Source organism: Rhinopithecus bieti, unplaced genomic scaffold (assembly GCF_001698545.2).
Source record: "Rhinopithecus bieti isolate Rb0 unplaced genomic scaffold, ASM169854v2 scaffold_2572, whole genome shotgun sequence".
Lineage (NCBI taxonomy): Eukaryota > Metazoa > Chordata > Mammalia > Primates > Cercopithecidae > Rhinopithecus > Rhinopithecus bieti.
In genome coordinates, this window is record NW_016804595.1 from 183,210 (window position 1) to 197,533 (window position 14,324).

Below are 14,324 nucleotides of genomic sequence, written 5' to 3' on the forward strand. Positions count from 1 at the left end.
CAAACAAACAGATTCGGGTGTGTGGGGCTTGGCTTTGTGCTTTGTTCAACTTTCTTGATTTTATCCTTCCAAAAAGATTTTTGGGTTATGGGCACCCTATTTATTCCTGTTACCCAGCAGGATCTGCAGGATAATTGCTTAGAACTGGAATATTGATCCAGATTTTACATTATCCATTCCTTTTGTCTCCTTTGAGCCACAGCTGGAGATTGGTGGTTGGCTCAAAGGAATAAGCATGGTTAGTTTAAAATGTAGGCAAAAACTTAAAAACAACTAATGAGACTAGAAGTTAATAATAGATTCATAAGTTTGGAACACATTTTCCCTCTTCCAGTCCTCATATCTGTTAAAAACAAATCATGATAGCACTGAGTTGTTTGCAAAATAGACTTTAGTTTTAAACTTGGGTTATTTGCATAAAGTGCAACAGGAATAACTATTTTACATAGTTTTTTTTTTTAAATTAATTTATTTTTTTTGGAGATGGAGTCTCACTCTGTCGCCCAGGCTGGAGTGCAGTGGCACAATCCTCACTCACTGAAACCTCTGCTTCCCAAGTTCAAGCAATTCTCCTGCCTCAACCTCCTAAGTAGTTGGGATTACAGGCACCTGCCATCATGCCCAGCTAATTCTGTATTTTTAGTAGAGACAGGGTTTCACCATGTTAGCCAGGCTGATGTCGAACTCTCGACTTCAGGTGATCCACTCACCTCGGCTCTCTGGGATTACAAGCGTAAGCCACTGCGCCCAGCCACGTAGGCCTTTTAGATTGGCTTTGATGGAAATTTATTCCATAAGGAATCTTAGATAAGACTTTCTAAAGCCCAGCCCAGACATGGGTTTGTACCTTCAAATATCTGTGAGTTGAGTAAACTTCCTTCTTGAGGTTCCAAGATGTGTTAATCCATGTTCAGTAATTTCAATTACATGTCACAATGGTAATTCTTAGCAATTTTTAACTGTAATGTAAAACCTGGTAGGTTGTTTTAATTATGTACTAGATGCAGACAAAGTTTGATTCCTTTCCACGTAGTTAGGGGCATGGTTACTTCCGTATGTTTCCAGGCCTTACGAATAGTGAAGCAGGCAAGCTGACAGTTTTTAAACGCTAAAGAAGCAGTTTGCAATCTTAAAACATTTAGCAAACCTGGTATCTGACCTGTGTAATTTAGACCACATTTTTACACCTTGAAGACATTTATATTTTACCAATAGTTCCTAAGACTTTTTTTATTTTTACAGATTAAAGTCACGTGAACTGAAAGGTACCACAGCTTTTACTTTTTCCTTAAAAAATTTGATTTAAGTGCTTATTTTTCTTAAGCCAATCAGAGCTCTTTTTAAAAAGACATTACACACATAACACATATGTAATCACACAGACAAACAGCAGAAGATCCAGTAGTTATATGATTAACATTCGCCAATTTCCTAGTTGGATTATTGGCCTCTGGGTGAGGCCCTTTAAGAACAGGACTAGGAATACAATTTCCAGGGCCTAATAAATAGGCATAGACAGAAGACAAAGACAGATTTTGAGAGGTACTTATTCACCTCTAATTTCAGGAGTTCCATGAGGAAAATAGAGATTTTTCCCAAAATGGGATTTCTGTCACCTTTTCTGTTTTCCCAAGAAGTCCCAGGCTACCAGAAGTTATTCTAGGGTCTTTCATGCGTGCACCAGGAGGGGCAAAAAGTAATTATAGTGAAAAAAGTAATTCAGTCGACTGAGAAAAAAACCTTTTCCAGGAAAACAAGATTTATGAAGAGAAAAACATAAAGTCCTTTTAAATATACCCATAGCTTGGATATCCACTTTGAATTAAGCTGAACACTCTTTAAGACAATCCCTTGGCCGGGCGCGGTGGCTCAAGCCTGTAATCCCAGCACTTTGGGAGGCCGAGGCGGGCGGATCACGAGGTCAGGAGATCGAGACCATCCTGGCTAACACGGTGAAACCCCGTCTCTACTAAAAAAATACAAAAAACTAGCCGGGCGAGGTGGCGGGCGCCTGTAGTCCCAGCTACTCGGGAGGCTGAGGCAGGAGAATGGCGTAAACCCGGGAGGCGGAGCTTGCAGTGAGCTGAGATCTGGCCACTGCACTCCAGCCTGGGTGACAGAGCGAGACTCCTTCTCAAAACAAAAACAAAAACAAACAAACAAAAAAAAGACAATCCCTTTTCCTTAATTAAAACTTTACAGAGAATGTAAACAGTGATTCTTACCATTTTTTCCCCTAGTTTGCACCACTACCTGTTTACAATCATGTTTAGGTTCTCCAGTTTTCTCCAGGAGAAAGTGGCTCAGGCAAGAGCAGGTTTTCCACTGGCCTGCAGATCCCTCTGGCAGCAAGGCTTGATACATAAGTGGGCAATTGTCTGTTACCCAGAGCCCTTCCTTGGAGGACAGCAGTGCTGCTATATTGTGGGGGGTTAAACAGTTATATTATTCCCTATGGTTACCCCAGTGGCCTCTGGCACCAGCAAAACCACCACTGTAACTGCTTGTAGGCAGGCTGACAATCCTTTAGCTGCCAAGTTAAGTTCCTTGCTTCAGTAACCCACTGGCTGTTGAGCTGGACCTCAAGCCTTAGTTAAAACTTCCAGGGCCATTTCCTTCCTTTTTAATACCTAGAGACTGAACGCTTTCCCTATGGGAAGACTGAGAGCTAGTGTTTTAAGTAAGGATTGCTTTAACTAGTTAAAGTCTTTTTTGAGCCTCAGGTTTCCAAAGGGGGTGGGGGCAAGTTTTAACTGTTTGAGTTTCTCTTAAGAGGTGGTATAAAGGGTGAGCCATTTCCCTGTACCCAGGTACTCACAGACTGCAAAATTCAGTAATGATGAATAAACCCCCTTAACTATTAAAGGAAATGGGCTTAATCCTTCCCTCACCTGGTGCTCTGGTTCCTTCTGATAAGATTAGACCTAGGTACTTTACTGAAGTTTGACAGAACTGAGCTTTAGATTTTGAGACCCTATACTCCCTTTCAGCTAAGAAATTGAGGAGAGCCTCAGGGCCTTTCTGAGACTTCTTTGATTGGGGCACAGAGGAGAATGGCATTTACACACTGCAAAGTTTTAACTTCAGCATGAGAAAAACTAGGAAGATCTTTAGAGAGAGACTGTTTCAGCAACTTTCTTTTGATATCAGGGGCTACCTAAGTAATGAAGTTGTTTCTTATGGAATTGGGAGACAGGGAGGTATATTTTATTAAAGCTTCTCTCAGCCTTTCCAAAAAGGCGGAGGGGTTCTCATCTGGTTTCTGGTTCAACAAGGACAGTTTAGAGTAATTAAGAGGTTTTGTTCTGGTTCTTTGCAAGCCTTTTAAAATGCACATTAGAAAGTGTTTTCTTTGCCATTCGTTTGTGGGATCACTAGGGCTCCATTTACGGTTTTTAAAGGGGCACTCTTTCTATTGAGAATGAAGATCCTGTCTCTCTTTTACCCTTTTTTTTCCTTTAGACATTTTCCTTTCAAGAATTTTAGACTGCCAGCCTGGCCAACATGGTGAAACCTCATCTCTACTAAAAATACAAAAAACTAGCTGGGCATGGTGACACACACCTGTAATCCCAGCTACTCAGGAGGCTGAGGCAGGAGAATTGCTTGAACCTGGGTGGTGGAGGTTGCAGTGAGCCGAGATGGCACCACTGCACTCCAGCCTGGGTGACAGTCAGACTTGGTCAAAAAAAAAAAAAGAACTTTAGGTCAGCTATAGGAGATATGCTGTTTATCTCTGAATGTTTTTGCTGCCTATAATGCTTTTCAGTAACAGAGTTTGGCTTAAAGGTAGCATAGCATCTCTCTCTATGTTAGATTAAACACTTGGGTTAAAGTTTGGAAAGCCTCTATATACCTATCAGGGTCATCAGAATATCTGCCCAAGCTGCCCAAGTGTCCCTTTATTTCCCTAATGTCATGTAATGAGAAGGGAGCATGTAACCTAGTGGTACCCCTTCCATCTGGCATTTCTTGTAGGGGTAGGGTAAAACTGGGGCAATGGAGAGTTTCAGAGATGGTGGAGCTGGAGGAGCTGATGGCACAATTGGAGGGGTCCCTGGATAAGGGAAACTGGAAGGACTGGGGCACTTAGAAGCCACCTCCAATTGTTCCTCTAAAACCTGCTCTTCTGACTTAGGGAAACTACTCTCTACAGACCTGCCTGATATGATTGCTAAGAGGGCTGAGTCAATTGTGCAATACTTGCAAAGGTCTGGGTTGTCTCACAGGGCAGAGAAAGCCTGTACATAGGGGACCTTGGACCATTTACCCTTCTGTCTACAGAAGAGATCTAATTGTTGAATAAGATTAAGGTCAAGACTTCCTTTGGCTGACCGGGTCTGTTCATTCTTGAGATGGTAAGAAGGGGATGCCCTTGGGCAAAAGAAAATGAGTTTTGGGGTCAAAGGAGTTCAAAATGCACTCCAGAGGAGTGCAGGCTGGAGATAGCTTGCTACCCATCCTAGGAAAGAGACAAGAGAAGAGGCATTCCTCAGTCTCTTTGTTCTTTTTGGTATGACCCAAGGTAGAGGGGAAGACAGTGGGAGCATCCCCCTGACTGTTCTCCCTCCTTGGTCACTGGGTCCCAGCACTGTGTGTGCCACCCAGTGGTTGCAGGCATGATCCTCAAACCATGGTCCCAGAGGAGCTAAATAATGGGGATAGTCACACATACCCATGTAGCCTTAGTCCCCTGCCTGGTGATTGTCCTTTGATCTCCCAGACTTGTGTGACCTGTGTGACTCCTTGATGGATGAATCTTGGGAGAGATTATGTAACAGTTGCATTTGAGCAAGGCCCTTTAATGGAGGGAGTGTACTGGACTGAGTTTTATACTCTGCTATTATGGACCGGACTAGAGAATGTATTCTTAGGTGATGGTTCTAGTTAACTTCCAGACATAAAATCCCCTTTCTATTTAGATGCCATTCTAGTTGTAGGCAGAATAGGTGTCTCAAGAGAACATAAGGGTCAATTGGTGGCCTTCCTGCTAATGAGAGTATTGAGACTAAAATTTGGTTTTGGAGAACATTTTTCTCCTCACTCCTGAAAGCAGAGATCTCCTGCTTGCAGAGGGGACATAACGTTTGGTCTCTAGCAGATGTGAAAAAGAGAAGAACTGGAAAACTAGAGGCATTTGGCAAAGGGCATACAGGTCGCCCAGGGAGAGGATTCTCATTCCACTAGGTGGCTATGAAAGCCTTGAAATACCAGGCAGTAACTTTGCCTCCATATGCCCTCTAAACAAAGGACAGAGAGTGAAGTCTGACATGTGGCAAGTTGTTCCCATAGCATACCTCCTAGCAGGAGAAAGTTAATTTGTCTCATAGAGGGGCTATCCAGTCCGACTGGGCAGTATTAGCTCCTCATGTGGGAAAGGAAACAGCCCGGATGGAAAGAGAGATGTTCACTGGCTGGGGTGTGACCTTCTACCCAACCCCAGGAAGTGCTGTCATTAGGAGTTAAGTAGTCTTTGAGATGTGGATTACGAACACCTCCTGTCTGTAGAAAGTCACAAAAACAGCAATCCTTTGACCTGCATTCCTGGTTGCTAAGGGGCTTGGTAAACTTGCCTAACTGAATTATTTCCCCAGGATGTAAAAACTCCTGCAGCAGTGCCTACAGAGAGAGCATAAGAGACACAGTGACTGTGGAAAGGAAAGGAGAAAACTAAGGTTTACATAGGAAAGCTTGGTGATCCTATGGCCAACACCTGGTTGGGCAATTGGAGGCTGGGGTCAGTCCAGGAGTAACCATGGTCAGAAATCCTCAGTTGCTCCAGGACCTCTTCCAGCCCTGTGCAATAGGAAAGTTCTCTGTGACAGAAAACTGGTTTGGACAGAGCCAACATTCCCAGCACCCTGAGGGCACTGGGGATGGACAAGTCTTCCCCTGCAAGTCTCACATTTGAGTCTTTAAGACCAGCAGCTAGCCCTTGTGGCTCATTAATCAGCAGACAGATGCCTTGTTTTTTGATAGTTCTTTGAGAGAATAAAAACTGAGGATGAGAAGCCTTGGAAGTGAAAGTAGAGTCTGCTCCCTTACCCTTCTGATGAATTCACCTTCAAAGCCTGGGTGAGCCCCCAAAAAGCAGCAGCCTCATTGTCTGGGGTAAATACCAAGGTTCGAGGTCTCAAGGCCAAGGAAATTGAGGTTGCAGACAAACCCACACAGAAACTGGAGCAAGAGTTTAATAGGCAAAAGGAAAGAACAGCTGTCAGAGAGGCGTCCCCAGCGGGTTTCCAGTAAAAATGTCACAGTTTTTATACAGTGGCTAGTGAGGAAAAGGGCATCTTATCTTCCTAGGGCCTGAAGCTTTGGTTGGGACCAGGTGTGCTATCTGCATAGAGCAGAGTTTCTGTCAGCCTTTACCGGATTCCTTGATCACTTAGGCAGACTCTTAATCTGTGTTACTGTGTGCTGCTTTGTGTCACTTATTTGGGAGGGAGAGTTTCCTGTGTTCCCATTTTCTTGCAGCTGCAGACATCCCCCACCAACATCCACTTCTGGCTTCCCTATCTTAGTGTACCTAAAGGAAAGGAGTGTGCTTATTAAGGCCCACTGTTTTTACTGGGGCCCACTGTATGAGTGCGAAGTTTGGTGTTACCCAGGAGACTCGCCCCTCCTTCTGTGCCCGAATTGCTTATCTGTGTTTTACAGCCTGATCTTCTTACCTGTCCATGTGCAGCCTGAATTTTTCCCAAGGTTGTTTTATTTTTTGCCTGTTGCTGTGTGACTTTTCAGGCAGGCTGCTTCGGCAGTCTGAATTTTCCAATCATTTTTCCTTTCCTTCTCCCTCAAAAACACATTAGGTAAGCTTCATTCAGGCATGAATTACAGTGCTATTGCCTGTTAGTTCAACGTTAATGAACCAACAATATATATTAAATGAAGTACGATTAAATAGAAATACACAAAATTATGTATTGATCAATTGTTTAAAATGCTATGAACAGAGCCTTGCAGGAACCTAACTCTGTATTTCCCCAAGGAGCAATGATTAGTAACTAAAGTGTGGGAACTTTATAGAACATAACTACCATGAATAATGAGAACTGACTGTTCCTTAGTCTACAACCAGATTATAACTATCTTGAAGAATCCCTCATTCATGTTTTGTGTAACATGTAGTGCACTGTAGTGCAACATGTAGTACAGTTAAATTCATTCATTGACATTTTCTAAAAATTATTCCTTGATACCAGCAAATAATTGTTTTCAGATTTATATGCCTTTACAGATATGTTTATTAGACACAGAGGGTTCATAGATGACCTATGTCAAAGGATAGAACATCCAGACATACTTTCAAGAACAATAGATTTAGAAATGCTTTGAAACAAATGACAACCACAGATATAAAAAAGTGCTTTTTAATTTTTAGCCAGAATGATCAAGTTGATGTAGTTTTCTTACTGGAATACTCATAATAATGTCTGTCTATATGCCTCAAGCAATATTATTATTTAATAAACCATGGCAGGGAAGTTGTAATTTATGTAAAATTTACAATTATTCTTTAAACTACTTTTATAAAATTATAAATCGATGATAATCCCCGCAAACTGAAGTCAAATAATTTTAATACTACTTGAAATTAAAGTACAGTTGTTTATATAACAATGAATAAGGACAAGATATCAAACCGAAAATTCAAAAATAAACAGAAGAAATGTAAACAGTTATAAAATATCAGTATTTATAAATGTTGCTTAGAGGAAGGCTATTCAAAGCATGGCCCATTAACTATTCGTGAGCTGTCCAGAATGAAAGAGGCTTGTACCAGAATGAAAATCAATTACATCACTAATCATACTGGCTCAGTTGACTTTTTAAAAATAATAAGACGTCTTTGATAAAGGAAGCAATGTGTTGATTTATATTCTGGCACAAGTACCTTATCTCAGTACTGACTAGAGCAGGGGTCCCCAACCCCCAGGCCATGATTGGCCTGCACAGAAAGTGGGGGGCAGGGGGGACGGTGCCAAGCATTACCGCCTGAGCTCAGCTTCCTGTTAGATTAGCCATGGCATTAGATTCTCAAAGGAGCTCGAATCATATTGTGAACCGCACATGCAAGGGATCTAGGTTGCATGCTCCTTACAAGAATCTAATGATAAATGTAATGCACTTTAATCATCCTGAAACCATCCCCCTATCCCCCCAGTCCTGTGGAAAAATTTTCTTCCACAAAACCTGTCCCTAGTGCCAAAAAGGTTGGGGATCGCTGGACTAGAGAACAGTTAACGGCTTACTTCCTTTAAAGTGCCATTACAATTTCACTGCTCAGAGCTAGGTTTTTTACTGTAGGGAAAATAATTAAATTGCAATTGTAATTGCCATCTATATATCATCTATTTAAAAATCGTATCTATTTAGGGATTCTACCCAAAAAGCAAATTAAACTTTAAAATATCACAATATAACACTTATCTTTGCATGTGTTCAAGTGTTACTGACATTTGTCCACTCATAGGGGCTCTCTAGATTCCTACTTTAGAGAAATACATTATGCTTTTCAATTTCGGGAGAAAAAGAGTAAGAACTGAATCATTTGCTGAAAAGCTCTTAAATGATTGGTTTATTTTCATATTTCAATCAATAAAATTATTTAAATTCACACCTTTGTAAAAGACTGCATTTTATATTCTTTGTGCCACCACTAGTTGCTTTTCTACTATAAAACTTAGTATTAGGAAAACAGGCATGGAAATTTACAACTCTGTATTCTACTAATTAAAGGTAGATGTAAACTATTTTAAGATTTTCAGAGAAAGAGAAAGTTGGTATAAAGTGTCTTTTTACAAATGAGTTTATAATTTAAAATTCAAATATTTCTTGATTTTTGGGGGGATGGCATAATTCCTCTAAAAATTAAAAATACAATATGGTCTTCAGAAACATAATCATTTCCTCATTATCCAATGACTTACTAAGCTTTACTTGCATTATCTTAATACCAAAGGCAAGTAAATGGACAATCAACAATTTATAAACAACTCATCAGTTTTAGATATACAAGGGCTCAATTTAGATTATACAATGTCTGGTTTGTTGGACCAACAAACTACTTAAAGAATTTAAATGTCATAAGAAGAGAATATAAAGTCATATAAAGAATATAAATGTCATAATTTATATGTCATAAGAAGAGAGCTCCTGGGAGGGGGCACGCTGGCTCTCGCCTGTAATCCCAGCACATTAGGAGGCCAAGACGGGTGGATCACTTGAAGTCAGGAGTTTGTGACTAGCCTGGACAACATGGTGAAAGCCCATCTCTACTAAAAATACAAAAATTAGCTGGGCACAGTAGCATGTGCCTGTAATCCCAGCTACTCAGGAGGCTGAGACAGGAGAATTGCTCGAACCTGGGAGGCGGAGGTTGCCGTGAGCTGAGATCATGCCACTGCACTCCAGCCTAGCGACAGAGCGAAACTCCGTCTCAAAAACAACAACAAACAAAACTCCTTTGGCACCTGAGTTGAGCACAATATACCACAGCAAAGAATCTTGAAAACTGTCTAAAGAATGTATTGTATCTATCTATAGATACATACATACACCTATACATACACACATGTGCACACATACACACACAAGTAGAAACAACTTTTCCTTAACAAATGCTAAAGATGTTAAAGAAAATCACCATGTGGTCAAATAAAGTGACCTGACAGTTATTCAAAACAGTTTTAAGTTATTATTAAAGAATTTGGAAACTTATCAAAATTTTGAGAAGTTAAAGGTCTAAAGGGGGAACACCAGGTTGTTGTTACTGTTTGTCAAAATATTTCTTTTGATACAGCAACACGGTCATGAGATCAGTTATCTTAACATGATAACAGATCCAATATAACAGTCATCAGGTGAAAATTCATAAAAGATTACCCAAAAAGGACTAACTTTCCCCATCATTAGGGCTGGATATAGTCTCTAGCCATAAGCAAACATTTTGTTCTCCCTAGTCTCTTTCTTGCATTTGTCCCAGCAAAAGACCACAATGAGGGGCCACTCTGCAGATGGCTTTAAGCTGAGTCTCCTCACTCACTAGGAATTTCACACAAGAACTTCAGACGAGCCTGATGTCATGTTTTATGATCACATCAGTCTTGCTATTGCTGACTCGGGCCTGTGTTAATAGACCTACCGGTGCTGTAATTTTTTATGCATACTTTTAGAACTCTGAATGACTGACTTGTATTCTAAGATACAGAAGACATCTAAAATTCAGTAAGCTGTCTGAGTGTGTCAACATTTTCTTCTATATTCAATTAATAAATATGTTTGCCTAAAAATAGAGAATATTTAACTTTACCTAAGTATCTTCTACCTAGAAATTCTGGAGGATTAAAAAACTCTACACTTGCATACCAAATATCTCCATCCAGACCTTATCAGATCTCAAGTAGGTTGGGAGGAGGAAAAAGACATTTGCGTTAAAATGAAGCCATGCTACTCTTTTCTCTGCTCCAACTTGTAAATATCCCTGATCAGGTTTCTAACTCCCTCTTTGCTCTGGTTAAAGGATCTCTCTCATATAACAGACCATAGAGAATGAAAATCTTATGCAGTTTCAAAATATTTGTAATTGAAAACATTTTCAATTGTAAAATGTCTCTTGAGCATCTATAAGGTAGAAATTACTTTGGCTTAAACTTCATACTGCTTTCCTAAACAAATTATGTTAATAGAGGCATGGTATAAGAGTCACCTTAGAGAGAGAACCCCTTAAAGTCCAATGTCTTGCGTTCAGTTTACACCAACCATAATAAAACTCAAGCCACTTTTTTTGTTGATATGCAAAACATTTTGATAAGTTCATTTGAACTTATTTCATTAACATGTAAACTCACATACGTGTACAATTTTACTTTTTGTCATATATTTAAATATTTTCTTATCTGCAGAGCTATCTCAGGATATGAAATCATAACATGCTAGCAACTAGTAATTTAACATTAAAACACTCCCTAAATTATTCTATGCCAAAGTGCATTTACAATATAAACATGTCATATATGAAGCTACAAACCATAATCTCACTGGAGTGGATATAAAATTTCAAATTCAGTCCAAATGAGTCAAAGAAAAAAGTGCTAACACAGCAAATCTGAAACAAGTTCATGGGGATTGGGTAATGAGTCATCGAAACGAAATCTTTTGGAAACCATGCTGCTATCGTCTGGGATATTCTCTTTGTCTTCTCTATCACCACAGGTTCCATTACAGGAGGATTTAGAAGTCTTGTCTTCAGAGGACCTTATAGAATGATCCTGAATTTGAGAGGAACTGGAAGTTTCTTCAGGGTGAAACAAGTTTTCAAAGTCCCACTGCTGTAGCCAAGAATGAGAAAGGCATATCTCTGCTGTTGGTCTTTTCCTTTGAAAGAAAGCAGAAAGGGAAAATTGGGAATAAAAAATGAAGTTGAAAATGTCTTCAGTTTGATAGATTATAGACGTATTTTTTACTTATTGTGAAAATAAAACATACTCATAATATAAAATCCAAACAGTACAGAAGAGAATAATAATGATAATAGCAGCTAACTTTTACTGAATGCTTAGTTATATGCCAGGGACTATTCTATATGCTTCAAATACATTATTCAACAATCACAAGAAACTAACGAAATGGGTACTATTATTCCCCTCATTTAACAAATATGCAAAGTAGGGTACCAGGAGGCTTGAAATTTACCCCAAATCTCCTAACTTGTAAATGGTTAAGTGGAACTTTGACTCTAGCGTCTCTGCTTTTAAGCATTACACCATATTATCTCTCATGAAGGTAAAAAGTAAAATTATTTTGTTTTTTCATTCCCCCATCCCACCTCTAGATATTTTTTCTACATATATGTGCATATACATACACACAAACATATACACACACACATACATACACACACACAGAGATGGCTTCACATACTCCGTTTCTGCAATTGGCTTTCTTCACTCACTCAATAATGCATTTCAAGCATTTTTTCACATCAGTACAGAGTTAACATATTTATTAACAGCTGTATTATTTAGTACTCTTCCATATGGATACACCATAATTTAACCAGATGCCTATTGAAGCTTCCAGCATTTTGCTATCATAAATATGCTGCAATGAATATTGAGAAAATGTTTTTTGGGAGCTTCTCTATTTTCATAGGATGAGTTACTAGTAAAGTTACTGGGTCTTTATATTTTGAAAGATGGTGCTTAACTGCCCTCCAAATCACTTTTTTTTTTTTTTTTTTTGCAATGGAGTCTCGCTCTGTCACCCAGGCTGGAGTGCAGTGGCGTGATCTCAGCTCACTGCAACATCTGCCTTCCAGATTCAAGCAATTCTCCTGCCTCAGCCTCCTGAGTAGCTGAAACTATAGGCGCCCGCCACCATGCCCAGCTAACATTTTGTATTTTAGTAGAGATGCGGTTTCACCATATTGGCCAGGCTGGTCTCGAACTCCTGACCTCATAATCTGACCACCTTGGCCTCCCAAAGTGCTGGGAATAGAGGCATGAGCCACCATGCCCAGCTGACTCGCTTCTTTTGTAAGGCTGTCAAAGGGCATCCAATCCTTCAAGATTTCCCAATCAGTAAATGATACTTGTTATGTAAGTAAAATTATTTAACTATAAAACATTTACAATAAAGTCTTATAACCAGCCATNTTTTTTTGCAATGGAGTCTCGCTCTGTCACCCAGGCTGGAGTGCAGTGGCGTGATCTCAGCTCACTGCAACATCTGCCTTCCAGATTCAAGCAATTCTCCTGCCTCAGCCTCCTGAGTAGCTGAAACTATAGGCGCCCGCCACCATGCCCAGCTAACATTTTGTATTTTTAGTAGAGATGCGGTTTCACCATATTGGCCAGGCTGGTCTCGAACTCCTGACCTCATAATCTGACCACCTTGGCCTCCCAAAGTGCTGGGAATAGAGGCATGAGCCACCATGCCCAGCTGACTCGCTTCTTTTGTAAGGCTGTCAAAGGGCATCCAATCCTTCAAGATTTCCCAATCAGTAAATGATACTTGTTATGTAAGTAAAATTATTTAACTATAAAACATTTACAATAAAGTCTTATAACCAGCCATGTGTACTGTAAATTTCTATGTCTGATTATTTTAGGTAATTTCAGGGATTAGTAGTGGGTTGTGAGAGAAATAACTCAAATCTTTTCTTCATTTCAAAATCCCCTGTCGTATATTTTGTATCTGAAGTTATGTATTCGTTAATGATTGCTCATACCACCTCTCTCTTCATTTTACCTAGAACTTGAGCATACTTCTAATAATTTTATACTATTTTAGAATATACTTTTCTTGATAGGCATATATTATTTATTTTGTAATAGTATTTAAACAAATTAAATCTGTAATCATATTTAAACAAATTATTACTTACTCTGGATTTTTTACTAAAAGGCTCTGAATAAAATCTGTGGCCAGCTGTGAAACTGATGAAAAAGTTTCTTCTGAATAATCAACATTAACTTGAGAAATATTGAGGTATGTTTCTTGATTATCTTCTCCCACAAATGGTGATGTGTGAGTTAACAACATATATGCTATTATACCAATATTCCTGAAAAAAAAGGGAGGGGAACTTAAAAGTATATTAATTTTAAACATTTATATAAAGTATAATCGACATTCAACATACTCCTCTCCTCAAAACTGGTATGGTTAAACCACAGACTTACATTGCTTTTCAAAGTTCCTATATTATTAAAACTAAAATAATGATCTCAAAGTGTGCCCCACAGAAAGAGAATATAAGGGAATGCACGTGTTATATAAATACAATGTATTCAATAAATATTATTATTGCTACCATCTATCCTTCACACAGATACCTGCTGTGGAGTACACAAAGCTGCTGCAGCATTTCCTAAATGGTTTCCAATGGCAAAGTAATGACTTGTGAGATATAAAGAGAGGTTCTGCGCAAATAGAGGCTGCAAGTTTGGCGAAGCACAAAGCTGGGCAGGCAAATTTTTTCACTGTAAACATTTTAAAATCTGTAAATATGTTAATGGCAAGTCTGGTGCCCAGGAGCCAGAAAAAGACAATACAGTACATGTTTCACCAACTTATTTAGCCATATCATCTTTTTTCCTGGGCAAACACATGAGCAGTTCCACAGAACACAGAAAAAGTCTAAACTTTCCACCTGGTTTGTAGAGTCAGTCCCCTTTGTGGTCTCAACTGAAGCTCCAGTATCAGTTCTGGTTCTATTCCCTATCATATTCTCTCTTTGCTAGCTACAAAAACTCAATTTCCCAGAGATGTACTCTCATAAAAGTACATTTTTCGGTGGACCTGACCTCAATATTCTG

General features: G+C 39.4%; 1 protein-coding gene across 2 annotated transcripts in view; it reads right to left on the reverse strand.

The window, feature by feature from the left end:
• Positions 1-7,223: 7,223 nt before the first annotated feature.
• STK17B (serine/threonine kinase 17b) overlaps positions 7,224-14,324 on the reverse strand; it is a 42,963-nt gene continuing 35,862 nt past the window's right edge. For both annotated transcript variants that reach the window (XM_017869296.1, XM_017869295.1), the window contains exons 7-8: positions 13,391-13,570; positions 7,224-11,379 (exon numbers count right to left, since the gene is read on the reverse strand). In XM_017869296.1, the coding sequence (XP_017724785.1) occupies positions 11,097-11,379; positions 13,391-13,570 (463 nt within the window). In that variant the 3' untranslated portion in view covers positions 7,224-11,096. The remainder of the gene's footprint in view (positions 11,380-13,390; positions 13,571-14,324) is intronic.